The sequence below is a fragment of the Pongo abelii genome, chromosome 6 (assembly GCF_028885655.2).
Source record: "Pongo abelii isolate AG06213 chromosome 6, NHGRI_mPonAbe1-v2.0_pri, whole genome shotgun sequence".
NCBI lineage: Eukaryota > Metazoa > Chordata > Mammalia > Primates > Hominidae > Pongo > Pongo abelii.
This window is the reverse complement of record NC_071991.2, coordinates 5745295-5764128: the sequence shown is the minus strand read 5'-3', so window position 1 is coordinate 5764128 and position 18834 is coordinate 5745295. Positions and strand designations below refer to the sequence as shown.

General features: G+C 44.0%; 1 protein-coding gene across 2 annotated transcripts in view; it reads left to right on the top strand.

Annotated features, from left to right (window-relative positions):
• Nucleotides 1–18834, top strand: part of RNF216 (ring finger protein 216) — a 158549-nt gene that overhangs the window by 50244 nt on the left and 89471 nt on the right. For both annotated transcript variants that reach the window (XM_002817670.6, XM_002817671.5), the window contains exons 7-13: nt 322–486; nt 4532–4646; nt 8755–8894; nt 13140–13190; nt 14888–15025; nt 17780–17928; nt 18672–18750. In XM_002817670.6, the coding sequence (XP_002817716.1) occupies nt 322–486; nt 4532–4646; nt 8755–8894; nt 13140–13190; nt 14888–15025; nt 17780–17928; nt 18672–18750 (837 nt within the window). The remainder of the gene's footprint in view (nt 1–321; nt 487–4531; nt 4647–8754; nt 8895–13139; nt 13191–14887; nt 15026–17779; nt 17929–18671; nt 18751–18834) is intronic.

The following is an 18834-nucleotide window of genomic DNA, read 5'->3' as shown; positions in this document are numbered from 1 at the left end:
TTGACTATCTCTCTTACATATTTTATAATAGAAAAAAAATAGTTGTTTGTAAATATGTTATGGAAAGAAGATGTCTGTAAGATTGTTTTAAATCCCCAACTATACTTCTTTACTAGTAAAACTAGTCTGTTGGCTCCAGACAGGTTTGTTTAACCTCTCTGAGCCACCATTTTCTCATCTCTCTTATAGGGCTGGTAACTTCCTTATAGAGTAATTAGAACAAATGTTATTCTTTTCTACACATGTAATTCTTAAAATGATTTCCCCTACATGGGAAATGTACTGCCTGGCCTCTGATTTTATGCTTCTGTCTCGTTTCAGTTGCCTAAAATAGACTTTTTTGACTATTCTAAATTGACTCCTCTTGACCAGCGCTGCTTCATCCAAGCTGCTGACCTCCTCATGGCCGACTTCAAAGTGCTCAGTAGTCAGGACATCAAGTGGGCCCTGCACGAACTCAAAGGACACTATGCAATCACCCGAAAGGTACTCTACTTGGTCTTCCTGTTGGGGTCACACCTCTTGACTACATCTTCCTATGATAACAGAATGAACAGTTCAGCTTGTGGAAATTGGGATGGTTTATGATTGCTAAGGAATTTATTAGGGCGAAGATAAATAGATAGGTATTTGCTGATAGTGACGGACTAAAAGAAAAGAAATGATAGATGAGAAGCAGAGAAGTTCTGGTTTGACCGTAAAAACATGGAGGGTAATACATTCTACTGTGGAATGCAGGAGTATGAAAGATGCGTTCTAATCCTGCTCCTTCCTGATTTGCTTTCCGACCTGGGACAGGTCACACGACAATCCATCCCCCAGGTGGCTCAGTTATCAGGGATAGGACATAAGGTCTGTAGAGAATCCAGGAACACAGCAGTGCCCCCTCAGAAGAGAATGGGCAGCTACTGACAGCTCCCAGCGTTCTCCCCCCAGGATCCTAAAATAGATAGCACTTAAAGGCCTTGGTTAAAGGTGAGAAGGGTGCTGGTTTGTGGTGGGTAACACAGACGTCTTCCATGAAGGACAGCACACGGTACCTGCTTTGTAGCTGTGGCCAAAGCAGGAGCGCATGCACCAGCAGAGACCTTGGCTTACTCCTCTTGGTCGCTCTTACTGCCATTAAATTCTGTTCTACTGAAATTCTTGTGATTCTCAGAAAACACTGTGATGTTTCTTTTATCCAAAGGACAAACGTGGAGTTATCGTAGTGGTTAAAATACTCATTGGATCTTACCTGTAGGAAGGGAAGAACCAAGCCAAGGATTGTGGCTCATTCTCACATGCTGAGGTCTAGGCCAAGCGCCTTCCGCCTTTTCTTTTTCTTTTTTTTTTTTTTTTCCTTTTTTGAGACGGAGTCTCGCTCTGTTGCCCAGACTGGAGTGCAATGGCGTGATCTCAGCTCACTGCAGCCTCTGCCTCCCCAGTTCAAGCAATTCTTCTGCCTCAGCCTCCTGAGTAGCTGGGACTATAGATGCTCACCACCACGCCTGGCTGATTTTCGTATTTTTAGTAAAGATGGGGTTTCACCATTTCGGCCAAGCTGGTCAGCAACTCCTGACCTCAGATGATCCGCCCACCTCAGCCTCCCAAAGTGCTGGGATAACCTCATGAGCCACTGCACCCGGCCAAAAAAAAGACTGAAAGAAAAATAGAGGGGCTTTGAAAGGGTAAAACAGGAGGCAACCTAAGGTAGACCAAGGGTCTCCAGAAGGGCCTCCCTGAGCAAGGGACATTTAATCACAGACCCAAGTAGGAGTTTGGTGAAAGGGGTCATGGGAGATGTTAGTGTCATTTATTGGGGTGAGAACTAGTATAAACATCTTCTTTGGAGCGAAATAATCATGAATTCAGTCTGGGAAACGTCGGTTGCCAATGTGCTGAGAAGGGCCTGTGAGACATCTGAGTAAAAATAATTCATTGGGAGGTTGAATGGACTAGAAAGTTTGGAAAATACAGACTGTAGATAGGATTTTTTTTTTTTTTTTATCTCCTTGGGTTTTATGGTGATAGGACTTTGAGAGTCATCAGCTTATGGAAAATCTCACCAGCCAGGATGAGGTACCCAGAGATACCAGGTGAGAAGAGAGGACTCCTGACATGCAAAGACCAAGCGGAGGAAGCGGGCAGACAGGAAGGAGGAAGTTGGGAGACTGGAGCAGTCTGTATTATTAATCTCATCATCATGGTTCTTCTTGTTTAGAAACAGGGTCTCTCTCTGTCACCCAGGCTGGAGTACAGTGGCCCCATCATGGCTTATTGCAACCTTGGCCTTCTGGGCTCAAGCCATCCTCCTGCCTCAGCTTCCCATGTAGCTAGGACCACGGGTGTGCGCCACCACACCTGGATGATCTTTTTATTTTTTGTAGAAATGGGGTCTTGCTAGATTGTGCAGGCTGGTCTTGAACTCCTGGCCTCAGGCTATCCTCCCACCTCAACCTCCTAAAGCACTGGGTTGCCACCATGCCCAGCCTATGTTATTAAATGCTGCTAAGAGTTTGTGCAAGATGAGGACTAAAATGTAGATGGTAGGCTTGTAGACTTGGCCACTCAATAATAAGCATAGATTAGTAAGTGCAAAGGCAGGTTAGATGCCAAATTAGAGACAGCTGGAAAGCTTGTGGTCATAAGGGTGAGGTGGTGAAACAGCAGATAAACAGGTCCTTTGATAAGTTTCTCTACAAAGAGGGTAAGAAGAAAGAGGTGCAGGCATTGAAAGAGATGAGATCACCTTCTCAACACCGCCACACTGGGGATTAAGTTTCAGCAGGAGTTTCAGACAAACACTGCATCATAGCCACCCCCTTTCTCATTGCCACCCAGACTGGGACCCCAGCCTTCCCTGCACCCTAACAGCGTAGCCACAGGACATGAGCCCCAAGGCCTCCTATCCCCTACCACAGTCAGGAGTCCCACCCAGTCTCCCTGAAAGGCTCCCTACTCTTCCTTCTTCTCTTCCAGGCAGAATGGCCCTACCTCACACACCCTTCCTTCCGTTTCAGATCAGGTACCCCTTCTCCCTCCTTTTTTTAAGATGTCAGACTTGAGCACTTTTTTTTTTTTTTTTTTTAAGACAGAGTCAGGCTCTGTTGCCTAGGCTGGAGTGCAGTGGCGCTATCTCAGCTCACTGCAACCTCCACTTTCCAGGTTCACCGATTCTCCTGCCTCAGCCTCCCAAGTAGCTGGGATTACAGGCGCATGCCACCACGTCCAGCTAATTTTTTGTATTTTTAGTAGAGACGGGGTTTTGCCATGTTGTCCAGGCTGGTCTCGAACTCCTGACCTCAGGTGGTCCACCTGCCTCGGCCTCCCAAAGTGCTGGGATTACAGGCATGAGCCGCCGCCCCCGCCCTGACTTTGAACACATTTAAATCCTGATAAGGAAAATCTAACAGGGAGAAGCTGAAGGTAGGAAAGAAAAGGGATCCTCACCAGTGGAAGGATTTTGAACTCCAGCATCCTGTCGAAGGGTGGGGTGGATATAGGTGCACGCAGAGAAGAGCGTGAGGGAAGCAGGTTAGGGGAGAGTAAAGAGGAGCATTGACCAGACAAACAACATGGAAGATTTGCCTACAGAATGGGACTCAACAGCCCATTGTCGTGTAATTTAACCTGTATTTATTCAAGGACAGCTTGGACAGTTTTGTTTTGTTTGAGACAGGATGTGTTACCCAGGATGGAGTGCAGTGGCGCAATCATGGCTCACTGCAACCCTGCCTCTCAGGCTCAAGTGATTGTCCTATCTTAGCCTCCGAGTACCTGGGACCACAGCTGTGAACCACAACGCCCAGCTATTTTTTTGTATTTTTAGTAGAGGTGGGGTGTCCCCATGTTGCCCAGGCAAGCCTTGAACACCTAAGCTCAAGTGATCCACCCCCCTCAGCCTCCTACAGTGCTAGGATTACAGGTGTGAGCAGCTGCACCCAGCCAGCAGTTTTTCTTTTCCCTAGTTACTCTTTAATCTATCAGTAAGTGTTTTGCTTCCACCACCGTACCAGTTTATGAAAGTCAGAAAATGAAAATAAAGAAATGCTGCCTATTTATTTTACCACTGCCTGTATATATATATATATATATATATATATTTTTTTTTTTTTTTTTTTTTTTTTTTTTTGAGACACAGTCTCACTCTGTCGCCCAGGCTGGAGTGCAGTGGTGCAGTCTCGGCTCGGCTCACTGCGACCTCCGCCTCCTGGGTTCAAGCGATTCTCCTGCCGCAGCCTCCTGAGTAGCTGGGATTACAGACGTGTGCCACAATGCCCGGCTAATTTTTGTATTTTTAGTATAGACAGGGTTTCACCATGTTGGCCAGACTGGTCTCGAACTCCTGACCTCAAGGGATCCACCCAACTTGGCCTCCCAAAGTGTTGGGCTTACAGGCGTGAGCCACTGCACCCAGCCGCCACTACCAATTGTTAGCCATGCTGGGAAGAAAGCTGAAATTGTGTTAAAATGGCATTCGGGGATTGCCTGTCTCACGTATTCTTATTTTCCATTTACAGAAGTAACCTTTCCTTTTCTCAATTTTTAGGCCTTGTCTGATGCCATTAAAAAATGGCAGGAGCTATCACCAGAAACCAGTGGAAAAAGGAAGAAGAGAAAACAAATGAACCAGTATTCTTACATTGATTTCAAGTTTGAACAAGGTAATGCAAACTGTGTTGCTTGCAGTGTGTAGCTGCAACACTGTACCTTTTCTTCTTCACAGTCAGTGAAGGAAGCCGTGCTACAGGTGTCTGCCGAGCATCTGGCCAGGACAGTCCAAGGAGTGACTGACAGGAACTATTTTCTCAGCACATCAAAATTTTTAGAAAGTGGCTGCACTTGTTGGCTTCCTTCTTCCTACTTAAGATAAACCATGATAGGAAAATTTTGTGTGGTGTTAGAAAATTCATGTGTGAGAAGGTATTTGAGTGTGCTGTTAAGCTTGGGGGAAAAAACTGGTCTTGAAGGTTTGATGAGAATTGGCTGTGTTATTAGGTAAAAACTACCCAGACTTATGAATGAGGGCTTACTGCAGAGGGTCGCTTATGCAACTGAGAGAATGGCTAATAGCCACGTTTCTCCAAAATTCTGTCATTCTTATTGATGAAATAACTGCTGAAAACCCTTTTGAAGAGGTTACTTCAGGTCTGATCCCCAAAAATGTGAACTTGAGTTTTATAACAACTCAGATTTTATCTGAGTTGCTTCCACCCAGTAAAGGAGTTTACTACAACTTTTCTAGAGATCATCCCTTTTTGTTACATGTGTACTTAATTACCACATTTGATTTCAGGTATGACTAAGTGGAAACTCAGGTAACTATAAAGCTGGAAAGTATTTGTATTTACTATGAACTTTTCAGGATCTAAAAGAAAATCCCTCAGGCTATGACTCCTGAGGTTCCTAAGCCAGTCTGTGGAGCAGTGCTCTGCTGACATGACATTCGCCCTGACCTGTGGCAGAATGTAGAACTAGGGACAGTGTGCAGGTGGTTTTTCATTCAGCCAAATTTACCCAGAGTTCAGAACAGGCATCCTTGTACATAGCCATACAGCGTTTGTTTCTGACTTCAGTGGTGGAGAAAGTGCTACTTTGCAAGATAGTTGACTCCCTTGTTGGTCAGCTCTGTGTTTTAGACAGTTCTTCCTTTATATTTGTCAGCATGTACTTCCTGAAATGTCCTGCCATGGTTGTAGTTCTTGCCTGTGGAGAGAGATTCTGGCTGTTGCCCCTTCGTCAGCCTGACTGCCCTTCTCCTCTTCCCTGTGTGCCCTTCTCTAGCTTGTCAGGCCTCTTTGAAAGTTGGGGTATAGAAGACTGCACATCATACTCCACATGAGGTCTGCTCACATTCAGCCTTGCTCTTTTCACCCACATTGCTGTCAGGTCATAAACCTGTCTCAGTTCTGCTGCATCTCACATTTTCTCCTGTTAACTTCATTTTATTTGATTCAGCCTCTTGTTTTAGGTATAGCACTTTAATTTAGATGCTGATTCTTTAATTTTACTTATCAGATAATCTTTAAGGACCCTGGAAGTATGAGATAGAAAATACACTTGATTTACATTAGTAGTTTAATGTTTATGACTCACACTTAGCCTTTTTTGACAACTTTTTATAAGGACACAGGCTAAGAATCCCTCATCTGTTCCAGGGATCCCATTTTTCTCCTTTTCAGTTTGTTTTCCATCTAAGCACTGCTGTTTGGGCTATAATTGCTTGACTCAAACAGTGAGACAGGGTTCTCCCTCCTCTGTCCTTTTTATGGTCATGCAGGAAATTACATTAGAGGGAAGTTTGTAGACTTAATTGCATTTTTTTTTTTTTGAGACAGAGTCTCGCTCTGTCGCCCAGGCTAGAGTGCAGTGGCGCAATTTCAGCTCAATGCAAGCTCCGCGTCCTGGGTTCACACCACTCTCCTACCTCAGCCTCCCGAGTAGCTGGGACTACAGGTGCCCGCCACCAAGCCCAGCTAATTTTTTGTGTTTTTAGTAGAGACGGGGTTTCACCATGTTAGCCAGGATAGTCTTGATCTCCTGACCTTGTGATCCGCCCGCCTCGGCCTCCCAAAGTGCTGGGATTACAGGCGTGAGCCAGCGCACCCGGCCAATCTCATTTATTTTTAGAAATAAAGGACTGAAAATCTTATTACTTTAACATGATAAACTACAAAAAGAACTGAGTAAAGACGAAAGAAATAATAGAAGGTGAAAAATTTTTTAATTTGTAGCGTTGATAATTACAGTAATTAACATTTATTGAGCACTTAATATGTACCAGTCACTTTTCTAAGTGCTTTAATGGATTAATTCATTTATGTTTCAAATAGCCTTATAATATGTATGTGCCATTATTATCATTTTATAGAAAAAAAGTGAAGCACAGAGAGGCAGATGTTACACAGCTAGCGAGTAGCCGAGCTGGGAATCTGGCTTCAAAGCTTACTCTCTAATCATGTGCTTTTCTATTCTCATAATACCAAAAACTGGTTTTGTTTTTTTTGTTGGTTTTTTTTAATTTTGAGACGGAGTCCGCTTCCCAAGCTCAAGCGTTTCTCCTGCCTCAGCCTCGCAAGTAGCTGGGATTAATTATAGGTGTGCGCCATCACGACTGGGGGTTTTACCATGTTGGACAGGTTGGTGACGAACTCCTAACCTTAGATGATGTGCCCTTCTCAGCCTCCCAAAGTGCTGGGATTACAGGCGTGAGCCACTGCACCTGGCCCCAAAAACTGGTTTTCTGAAGAAAAGGTTTGAATTTTAAAAAACATGAGAGGCCGGGCGCGGTGGCTCACGCCTGTAATCCTGGCACTTTGGGAGGCCAAGGCGGGCGGATCACAAGGTCAGGAGATCAAGACCATCCTGCCTAACACAGTGAAACCCCGTCTTTATTAAAAATACAAAAAATTAGCCAGGCATGGTGGCGGGCGCCTGTAGTCCCAGCTACTCGGGAGGCTGAGGCAGGAGAATGGCGTAAACCTGGGAGGCGGAGCTGACAGTGAGCCGAGATCGCACCACTGCACTCTAGCCTGGGCGACGGAGTGAGACTCTTGTCTCAAAAAAAAAAAAAAAAAACATGAGAATGAGCAAGAGAAAAGGAGCATCGAAATAAAATGTATTAGGAACCAGATAGTAAATATTAAAATCAAGAGATTACCAAGAACGGACAAGAGTAAATTGAAAATCTGAATGAGATAAAGTTTTCTAGAAAAACATAAATTGGCCAGGCGTTGTGGCTCATACCTGTAATCCCAGCACTTTGGGAGGCCCAGGCTGATGGATCATTTTAGCCCAGGACTTCAAGACCATCCTGGACAACATGGCAAAATCCCATCTCTAAGAAAATACAAAAAAATTAGCTGGGTGTGGTGGCATCTGTCTGTATAGTCCCAGCTCCTCAGGAGGCTGAGGCGGGAGGATCACCTGAGCCCAGGAGTTGAGGCTGCAGTGATCTGTGAATGTGCCACTGCACTCCAGCCTGAGCAACAGAGCAAGGCTCTGTCTCCAAAAAGAAAATCATAAATTGCCAAATCAGTGAAAGAAATACAAAACCTAAACAGATCATTTACATGTCTGATATTTGTCATTCTGCTCTCTTTTATTCTCATGTTATAATATATTGTGGTGAATCTAGGTACTATTCCTTCGGCCCCTTGTATATTTGAATGCTTTGAAAATAAAAATGGTTGAAAATCATACAGCACACTTGCACCCACCAGAATGGCTAAAATTAAAAACCGATGATACGTGTTGGTAAGGACATGGAGAGACTGGAACTCACATGCATTGCTGATGGAGGAAGGGTGTAAACTGGTACAACCACTTTGGAAAACTGGCATTATTTTCTAAAGCTGGAAGTAAGCCTATCCCATGATCTAGCAATTCCCAGCTAAATTGCGGACATACATTCACCAACAAATGGCTATAAGCAGCTCTATTCAGATTAACCCAAAACAGCAAATGCAAATGTCCTCAGTAGTGAAATAGATAATAAATTGTGGTATATTCACATAGTACACTAGTGACAGGATAGGAGACACCTTGCAATTGGAGCATAAACAGAGGGAAGGAATCGGGTCAAAAAATGGATGGTAGGTTGGCAAATGGTACGAAGCCCAGTCTTCCCAAATGGTAGAATGTGATAGAGAAGTCATGAAACGTACCATCAGAGAGAAGGCAGAGGATGAGGCCGGGAAGAATGGACATGGCTGGCCCAGGTTCCTAACACATAGTTGTCTGCATGCTTTTGCATTGTCGTATATCTTCTAGGTGACATAAAAATAGAAAAGAGGATGTTCTTTCTTGAAAATAAGCGACGACATTGTAGGTCCTATGACCGACGTGCTCTCCTTCCAGCTGTGCAACAAGAGCAGGAGTTCTATGAGCAGAAAATCAAAGAGATGGCAGAGGTAGGAAGATGTGCTCTGGTCTTGGGGTGTGTTTCTGGGATTCTGGTTTGCTCTTAGGGTTTTAGTTAGTACAAAACTGTCTTTTAAGATTTCCCTTTTCTTCAGAGTGATAAATTTGGATATATGCAAAGTTTTTAAAAGAAAAAACCTGGGTTTTGTCATAATACTTATGTTTGTGGTTTCATAAATCAGATTCATGTTAGAAAATTTTAATTGGAGCTTAATGTATCTATTTCACCTCCTCCCTCAGCCTCGGTTCCATTTCGCTCTTTAATTTTTCTAAATATAGTATCAAATGTGCAAGTCAGCTAGAATGTATATACTGGTTGTTTAATAAGTATCTTCTAAACCAGTGGCTCTCAAAGTGTGACCCAGAGATTCCTGGGTTTCCCAAGACTCTCTTGGGGGTCTGCGAGGTCAAACCTCTTATAACTATGCTAAGACATTACAGTGACCCTTGAACAACATGAAAGTTAGGAGTGCTTCCCCCTGCGCAGTTGAAAGTCAGCATATAATGTTTGACTGTCCCAAAACTTCACTGTGAACAGCCTATCATTGACAGGAAGCCTTACCCATAACAGTCGATGAACACGTTTGGTATGTTTTGTGTATTACATGCTGTATTCTTAGAAGAAGGTAAGCTAGAGAAAAGAAAACTTTATTAAGAAAATGATAAGGAAAATATATTTAGTATTCATTAAATGGAAGTGTGGATCAGCATGAGAAGGTCTTTATCTTCATGGTCTTCACGTTGAGTAGGCTGAGGAGGAGGGGTGTGTTGGTTTTGCTGTCTCAGGGTGGCAGAAGCAGAAGAAAATCAGCACATAAGTGGGTCCCCACAGTTCACATCTCTGTTGATCAAGGTCAGCTGTATTTGCTTTTTCACTGTATTGAATTTGTACCCGCAGAACAAAAGCAGTGGTGCCTTGGCATGAATCAGGGCAGTGGCATAGAGCCATCCTCATAATCATTGTTTTCTTCACCACCATGCACTTACGTTTTTAAGACACGCCAGTTTCACCTGAAAATGTCTTTGATAAAGCAGTAAAAATTGTTTTACCAAATTTTGACCCTTGAAAACATCTTTTCCAATATTCTATGTAATAAAATGAAGTCTTCATAAAGTGCTTCTGCCACATACCAGGATATGAAGCTTGTCTTATATCCAGGTATGAGGAAAGCGCTTATGCAATTGAGCCACAAAGCAGCTGCATTTGCCACTTTTTACTTGGAAAAAAGTGACAGAAAAACTATGATTATTCAAAATAGGTATTTGGCAGGCATTTTCTCAAAAATGAATGAAGTGATTATTTTTGACCAAAATTCTAGATTTTAAGCAGAAATTAGAATTTATTGTCTTGATCCATCTGTTGTAGAATGACATTCATTGATATCACCAATCTTATCAGATAAGTATTTAAAGTATTGGCAAATTGATGAATGTAGTTCATTGTAGTCATTTATTCTTGGTGATATTCACATTGTCCCATCTCTGACTATTGGCTGCCCCTTCAAGTTAGTCTCTCTTAACCTGACCCCTGTAGTCTCTGACAACATCTTTGCTTTTGGGCACAGCCAGATGACCCCATTTCAGCTTCTGCTTTCTCAGACCTGGACTCAACAATTTCTCCAAAGTGGCTTCTTTCCTTTTTTCTTTTCTTTTTTGACAGAGGAGCTCCATGTGTTACCTAGGCTGGAGTGCAGTGATGCAATTATGGCTTACTGTTTCAACCTCTGGGGCTCAAGCAGTCCTTCCACCTCAGCCTCCTGAGTAGCTGGGACTGCAGGTGTGCACCACCACACCTGGCTAACTTTTTTTGTAGAGCCTGGGTTTCCCCATGTTGTCCAGGCTGGTCTTGAACTTCTGGCCTCAAGCCGTCCTCCCAACTCAGCCGCCCAAATTGTTGGGGTTACAGGCACGCACCACCATGCCCTGCCAGCTTTATTTTCTTTTCTCTGATGCTAAAAGTCTTGGTTCTTAATAACATTAATAACATTATTCAATATTTAAAATATTTTAAAGTCACTTGAAATAAATCTTGGTGCTTATGCCATTAACTTGATAAACAAGTTTATTTGTTTCTGGCCAGGCACGGTGGCTTATGCATGTAATCCCAGCACTTTGGGAGGCAGGCAATCACTTGAGGCCAGGAGTTCAAGACTCAAAAAACTAAGTTTGGCTGGGTGGAATGGCTCATGCCTGTAATCCCAGCACTTTGGAAGGCCGAGGTGGGCAGATCACCTGAGATCAGGAGTTCGAGACCAGCCTGACCAACATGGCAAAACTCTGTCTCTACTAAAAATAAATTAGCTGGGCATGGTGGCACACACCTGTAATCCCAGCTGCTTGGGAGGCTGAGACATGAGAATTGCTTGAACCTGGGAGATCGAGGTTGGTTGCAGTGAACCAAAATCATGCCACTGTACTCCAGCCTGGGCAACAAAGCAAGACTCTATTTCAAAAAAAAAAAAAGGTGGGTTATTTCTTTCTGTTTATTTTGAACTTTTAGAGAATTGGTTTTGTTTTTTTGTCTAATATTGTAAAAATTTTAGTTCTGAAATAAAAACTATAAAACAAGGAATATTCAGAAATATCTAGCTTTTGTTCTGTCCCTTTCTCGCACTTTGTTTGTTTTTTGAGACGGAGTCTCGCTCTGTCACCCAGGCTGGAGTGCAGTGGCAGGATCTCGGCTCACTGCAACCTCTGACTCCCGGGTTCAACGGCTTCTCCTGCCTCAGCCACTTGAGTAGCTGGGATTACAGGTGTGCGCCACCATGCCTGGCTAATTTTTGTATTTTTAATGGAGATGAAGTTTCGCCATGTTGACCAGGCTGGTCTCAAACTCCTAACCTCAAGCGATCCCCCCACCTTGGCCTCCCAAAGTGCTGGGATTATAGGCATGAGCCACCGCACCTGGCCCCCCCACTTTGTTTATATATAACCATTATTGTTAGTCTTTGGTTTATCTTTCCTTATTTTATGGAAAAGCAAATATGTATACGTATTTTTATTGACTCATCTTTCTTATCCATATAGTAGCAGACCAAGTAGCTGGGATTACAGGTGTGTGCCACCATGTGTAGTAGCTCACACCTGTAGTCCCAGCTACTCGGGAAGCTGAGGTGGGAGGATCTCTTGAGCCTGGGAGGTTGAGGCTGCAGTGAGGTGAGATCGCACCACTGCACTCCAGCCTGGGCAACAGAGTGAGACTCTGTCTCATAAATAATTTAATGTAATCCCAAATGGTGGCAGACTCTTCTGCGACTGCATTTTTCATTTAACCATGCATCCTGGCAGTCACTCTGCAGCAATTCATAGGGATTTTTGTCTTTCCTTTTTGAAACTGGCTGGTATACCATTTTATGTAATACCACAGTTTATTCAGTCATTCCCCTATTGATGGACGTTTAGGGTTGTTTCCAGGTTTTCGCTGTTATAAATAGTGCCATGATAAGTTTGTGCATACATCAGTCCCTGTTTCTGCCCAGGTGCATCTTTGGGCTAGACTCTTGGAAGTGGCATTGATGACTCTGTGCCAGTGCCCCACCAGTGTGGTTGTCTTGTTTTGCATTCTCACCAGTAATGTGTGAGAGTGCCCACTACCACACAGCCTCGCCAACGAAGTCTGTTGTTAAGCTTAGTTTTTGTACGTTTGTTTTTTGAGATGGAGTTTCACTCTTGTTGCCCAGGCTAGAGTGCGATGGCGCGATCTCGGCTCACTGCAACCTCTGCCTCCCAGGTTCAAGTAATCTTCCTGCCTCAGCCTCCCAAGTAGCTGGGATTACAGGTGCATGCCACCACGCCCAGCTAATTTTGTATTTTTAGTAGAGATGGGGTTTCTCCCTGTTGGTCAGGCTGGTCTCAAACTCCTGATCTCAGGTGATCTGCCCACCTCGGCCTTCCAAAGTGCTGGGATTACAGGCATGAGCCGTCACACCCGGCCAAACTTAGTTTTTATTTGTTCAGTTTGTTTTTGTTGATGCTGTTCTTTGCTGTTCAAAGTGTTTTATGTGTCAGCCTTTTCCTTTATTCTACATTTTGAGTCATACTTAAGAAATATTGTCCTGTATTTTCTAGCTCTCTGATCCACTTAAAATTTATTCACAGGTAACCTTTTTGAACTGCTAAACTGTGTAATTGAAGAGATCACAATACTGGAGTTATGTTTATGGAAATAAATACTAAATGGTTAGTGTCATTTTTACTAAATTTGTGTCTGAATGTGTGCTTTTTTTATTCTTCAGCATGAAGACTTTTTGCTTGCCCTACAGATGAATGAAGAACAGTATCAAAAGGTAGTTTGAAATCTCACCTTGTTTATTCTGGGCATTTTCATGGGCTGTTTTCTCTTACCATGTTTTGTCAGCATTTTTGATGGCAAATTTGTTTTTGGATAACCTCCTGTTTGTTGAGTTTGCAGTTCAGCCAAGTTATAGTCAGATACGTGATCCAGTATAGTCACTCTTATACCACACTGAATCAGAATTGAAGGGAAGATAATAGATGTTCCTGTTAAAAATCATTACCTGACATTCATCAGATAGACTCATAAAGGAAAGTTTACAACTTAGATATCACTTTAGAGTTAAAAGAAAGAGATATGTCTAACCTCAGGGCAAGATGGGTTTCTGTATGGTGTCTGCTGCTCATACAATGAGGTTTTCTTTTTTTTTTTTTTTTTTTCCAAACGGTATCTTGCTCTGTCACCGAGGCTGAAGTGCAGTGACGCAGTCTTGGCTCACTACGGCCTCTGCCTCCTGGGTTCAAGCGATTCTCCTGTCTCAGCCTCCCGAGTACCTGGAACTACAGGCGTGTGCCACCATGCCCAGCTAATTTTTGTAATTTTAGTAGAGACGGGGTTTCGCCATGTTGGCCAGGCTGGTCTCGAACTCCTGACCTCAGGTGATCCACCCATCTCAACCTCCCAAAGTGCTGGGAACAGGTGTGAGCCACTACACCCAGCTACTGACCTTTTCTAATGTAGTATTAAGAATGGGTTGGTGGCCGGGCACTGTGGCTCATGCCTGTAATTCCAGCACTTTGAGAGGCCAAGATGGGAGGATTGCTTGAGCCCAGGAGTTTGAGATTAACCTGGTCAACATAGCAATACCCCATTTCTAATAAAAATTAAAAATAAATAAATAAAAGAATGGGGCTGGATGCAGTGGCTCACGCCTGTAATCCCAGCACTTTGGGAGGCCGAGGCGGGCACATCACAAGGTCAGGGGTTTGAGACCAGCCTGGCCAACATGGTGAAACCCCGTCTCTACTAAAATACAAAAAATTAGCAGGGCATAGTGGCGGGCACCTGTGATCCCCACTACTTGGGAGGCTGAAGCAGGAGAATCGCTTGAACCTGGTGGGTGGAGGTTGCAGTGAGCCAAGATCATGCCACTGCACTCCAGTCCGGGCAACAGAGTGAGACTCCATCTCAAAAAAAAAAAGAATGAGTTGGTGATTGGATCAGTTGCTTTAGTTAATAAAAGGAGTCAATAACCTGGTACATTACTTGAGGTTGCTGCTTTAGTTATAGCTTCAATAGTCCCTTAAAATAAAGCTCAGACTTCGATACGACCCATTCACACTCCTCATGATAAGAACAAAATTCAACTTCTGAAAGTTTTTTGGGTAACATCTCTCGTACTCCTTATCCTTACTTTTTATAATCACATTAGCATCTGAGTACAGATGTTCTAGTTCCCTTTGCACCATGGGATTGAATATGATAACTTTATACAAAGAATTACTCTAAAGAATACCAGAAAAAAAACATGAAAACCTCGCTGTTTTAGGTATGGATTAATATTGTGCTAGTATCTTGAGCTAGATTTTATATAGCACGAAACAGCATATCATTGTTTTATGGCCCCTAAAATGGGTTGCTTTACCTCAGAATTTGTGTGGGGGGTGGGAGAGAGATGAGGATGGGAGACAAGGCTCCCCCTCTGCTTAAGTGCAGGACATTTCATGTGTGTTTCTTGACTGCCTGCAGGATGGCCAGCTGATTGAGTGTCGCTGCTGCTATGGGGAATTTCCATTCGAGGAGCTGACGCAGTGCGCAGATGCTCACTTGTTCTGCAAAGAGTGTCTCATCAGATATGCCCAAGAGGCAGTCTTTGGATCTGGAAAGGTAAGAACTGTGTAATATGTCCCATGTATATAGGACACATTCGTGGAGTGTAAGGAGACCGTGTTGATAAGTGTAAGTGCCTCTTTTAGGGTGAGGTGGAGTTCTGCTGGTGTGCCAATGTGTGCATCACCTGATGTATGTGATTATGTGGGCTCTCTGAGCACAGGGCACAGTAGAATTCTTCCACGCTCCCATGCCTAGCCGCAGAGGAGCACCTGCTCCATTCATCTCACTCGTGACCAGAGGGAAGGCTACCTCACAAAGAGAGAACCTTGCAGCCTGTTTGATTAAATATATATTAAAATAACATAACTTACTTTACACAAGATCATATTTCTCTCTCCAAAGTCAGTTTCTCTGGACACCAGCATAACAAACACAGTATGGGAATTTTACATTGTTTTACACCACTAAGTTTGTGGTATTTTGTTCCAGCAGCAATAGAAAACTAACACAGTGATTAAGAAGATGACTTTTTGCCCAGGTGGCTCGCGCCTGTAATCCCAGCACTTTAGGAGGCTGAGGCAGGCGGATCACCTGAGGTCAGGAGTTTGAGACCAGCCTGGCCAACATGGTGAAACCCTGTCTCTACAAAAAATACAAAAATTACCTGGGCATGGTGGCGCACAGCTGTAGTCAAGCTCCTCAGGAGGCTGAGGTGGGAGCCACTGCATTCCAACCTGGGCAACAGAGTAAGACCCCATCTCAAAAAGCGGGGGGCCTTTTTACATCCCCAGCCATACATAGGACACGTTGACATCTGTCTGGCGGTATGCTGAGAACTTGCCAAAAAGTGCCTAACTTAGGTCTAATCATGAGACAAATCAAATTGAGAGACTTTCTACAAAGTTACTGGCCAGTACTTTTCAAAACTGTCAGGGTTGTAAAAGACCAAGAAATTCTGAGAATCTCAGGTTGGAAGAGACTAGGGAGACATGACGACTAGCTGTCTTGTGGGATCCTGGGCCAGAAAAGAAGACATGAGTGGAAAGACTGGTCCCATTAATGGTAGCAGACCACTGTCAACTTTCTGGGTTTGACATAAGATGTTAACATTAGGGGCCGGGCACAGTGGCTCATGCCTGTAATCCCAGCACTTTGGGAGGCCGAGGTGGGTGGATCACCTGAGGTCAGGAGTTCAAGACCAGCCTGACCAACATGGAGAAACCCGATCTCTACTAAAAATACAAGAGTAGCCAGGCCTGGTGGCGCGTGCCTATAATCTCAGCTACCAGGGAGGCTGAGGCAGGAGAATTGGTTGAATCTGGGAGGCATAGGTTGTGGTGAGCTGAGATCGCACCATTGCACTCCAGCCTGGGCAACAAGAGTGAAACTCCGTCTCAAAAAAAGAAAAATAGGCCAGGTGCGGTGGCTCATTGCCTGTAATCCCAGCACTTTGGGAGGCTGAGTTGGGTGGATCACGAGATCAGGAGTTCGAGACCAGCCTGGCCAACATGGTGAAACCCCATCTCTGCTAAAAATACAAGAATTAGCCAGGTGTGGTGGTAGGTGCCTGTAATCCAGCTACTCGGGAGGCTGAGTGAGCTGAGATCGCACCACTGCACTCCAGCCTTGGTGACAGGGCGAGCCTCTGTCTCAGAAAAATAAATAAATAAATAAAGTTTATGTTTTTTCGAAGAGCATGACCTTTGGAGTCAAGCAGAATGCATTGGGCCATGCCCCCATCAGCCATACCAGCCCTGTGATCTTGAGCAAATTAAATTCCTTAAGCCTCAGTTTCTTCCTCTGTAAAATGGAAATAATCATAGCATTGTTTTGAAAGCTAAATGAGGTAATGAGTTTAATGAACTTATTGTTTGACACATGGTAAATGCCTCATAAATTTTAGCTAGTTATTTTTAAGATGTTTTCTTTTTCCATTTGTTTTCTTTGGTGTTTGTCTTTCATGTGGGAAGCATTCCTCATGTCTGACACTTTTTGTTCATGTTAAAGAGCTGTTTGAAAGCTGTGTGAGTAGTGGGGCTTATAGACCAGTGAGTTTGACTCTAGGTGCCTAGGAGCCAGTTAGCTTTTATATTATGAACCTGAATGGCCCTTAAGTCTTCCCTGGGGTGATTCAGTCTGCCTCCTGCCTGGTGGGTGTGAGTCCATTTTCCAACATTCTGAAACTGGCGGGGAGGAAGGGTCTGGAGAATTCTCTGTTCATTATGCAGACTCCATTTCAGACTCTGACTTCAGGCCACCCCTCAGCTCTGCTCTCCTCTATGACTGGTTCCCAGGCCAGAGCCTTGTGGTTCAGCTGTTCAGATCTTCCTCATTTCTCTCAGAGTCAGCCTGTTCCTTCTGAAGGGTGTAGGAACTAGAGGCTCCACCCATGTCCCTGTTTTCAGTTCATTACTTTGAGTCCCTGCCCCTCCCCACCACTCAGCTCTGCTTTCCAGAGGGTCTTCAGCTTTGTAATATCTGTAGAGGGGAACAACTTCTCCCCAGCATCTCCTTTTCAGACCCTAAGCTATGGGCTTCTGTGTGTGGTCTGCTAAGCCATTTACCCTTCCTCCACTTTCAGTCTTTGTGGATTGTGATTTGTGCTAATAGAGGTCCTCTAGTGATATCAAAGATGTACTGGATTTTTGTTTCATGGTTTCCATGATTTAAGTGTGGTTTCTCAGAGACGAACAGGCAGAGAGATCTTTGCTCGGTTGTCTCAGGATCTATATTTTTAACCACTGACGCTTTTTATTTTTCTATAAATGGTGTTGATTTTTTTTTCTTTGCCTGTTCGCCTTTTTCTAGTTGGAGCTCAGCTGCATGGAAGGCAGCTGCACGTGTTCGTTCCCAACCAGTGAGCTGGAGAAGGTGCTCCCCCAGACCATCCTGTATAAGTACTATGAGCGAAAAGCCGAGGAGGAGGTTGCGGCAGCCTACGCCGACGAGCTTGTCAGGTTCGTTCTCAGGCAGAGCGTGCCATCTGCCAACACTTCCCCATTGTGAAAACTACCTGGGCACTTGCATCAGATGATGAAAATTGTGTTTATCTTCCAGGTTTTTTGGCATTTCTTGCTGAGAAATAAGATTATCAATAATTTTACATACTTATTTTTATTTTTTACACCTCAGAACCATTCAGTAACCAGTAATTCTATTAATGGAAAAATCTGCAGCTCAAACTTCTTTTTTTTTTTTTTTTTTTTTTTTGAGGTGGATTCTTGCTCTGTCGCCCAGGCCATGTTGGCCAGGCTGGTCTCCAACTCCTGACCTCAAATGATCCGCCCACCTCGGCCTCCCAAAGTGCTGGGACTACAGGCATGAGCCACCGTGCCCAGCATGCAGCTCAAACTTCTGTCTACATATCTTGGCACCCCCTAATCTTCTTCTGGCCCGTAGATACAATCATGGTGCCCTGGGCTGGAGGGAAATCGGTATATGCAAGGAGTTCTCATTAAGGTTGGGACGTGTTTATTGAGTGGTTTATATTGAGTCAGGACCTCAAGTGGTGCTTATGTTTCCTGATAAGAGCCAGCACAAAGAAGAGACTCAATCTGTGTTTTAAGGAAAACTAAGGAGTATAAAGGGGATGTGACTGTCCAGCTCAAAACTCCATCTTCATATGAACAGCCACGTGGAGCTGCAGCCAGATCAGGCTTTCATGTTTGGAGTAATGTCACTTCTGCTGTTCTGACTTTAGGTGCCCGTCCTGTAGCTTTCCGGCCCTGTTGGACAGTGATGTGAAGAGGTTCAGCTGTCCTAATCCTCACTGCCGAAAGGTAGGGAGGCACATTTTTTTCTAGATGTATATTGAATTATGGTATTATGGGCTGCCCTCATGGCCCAAATATCTGCTGTTTACC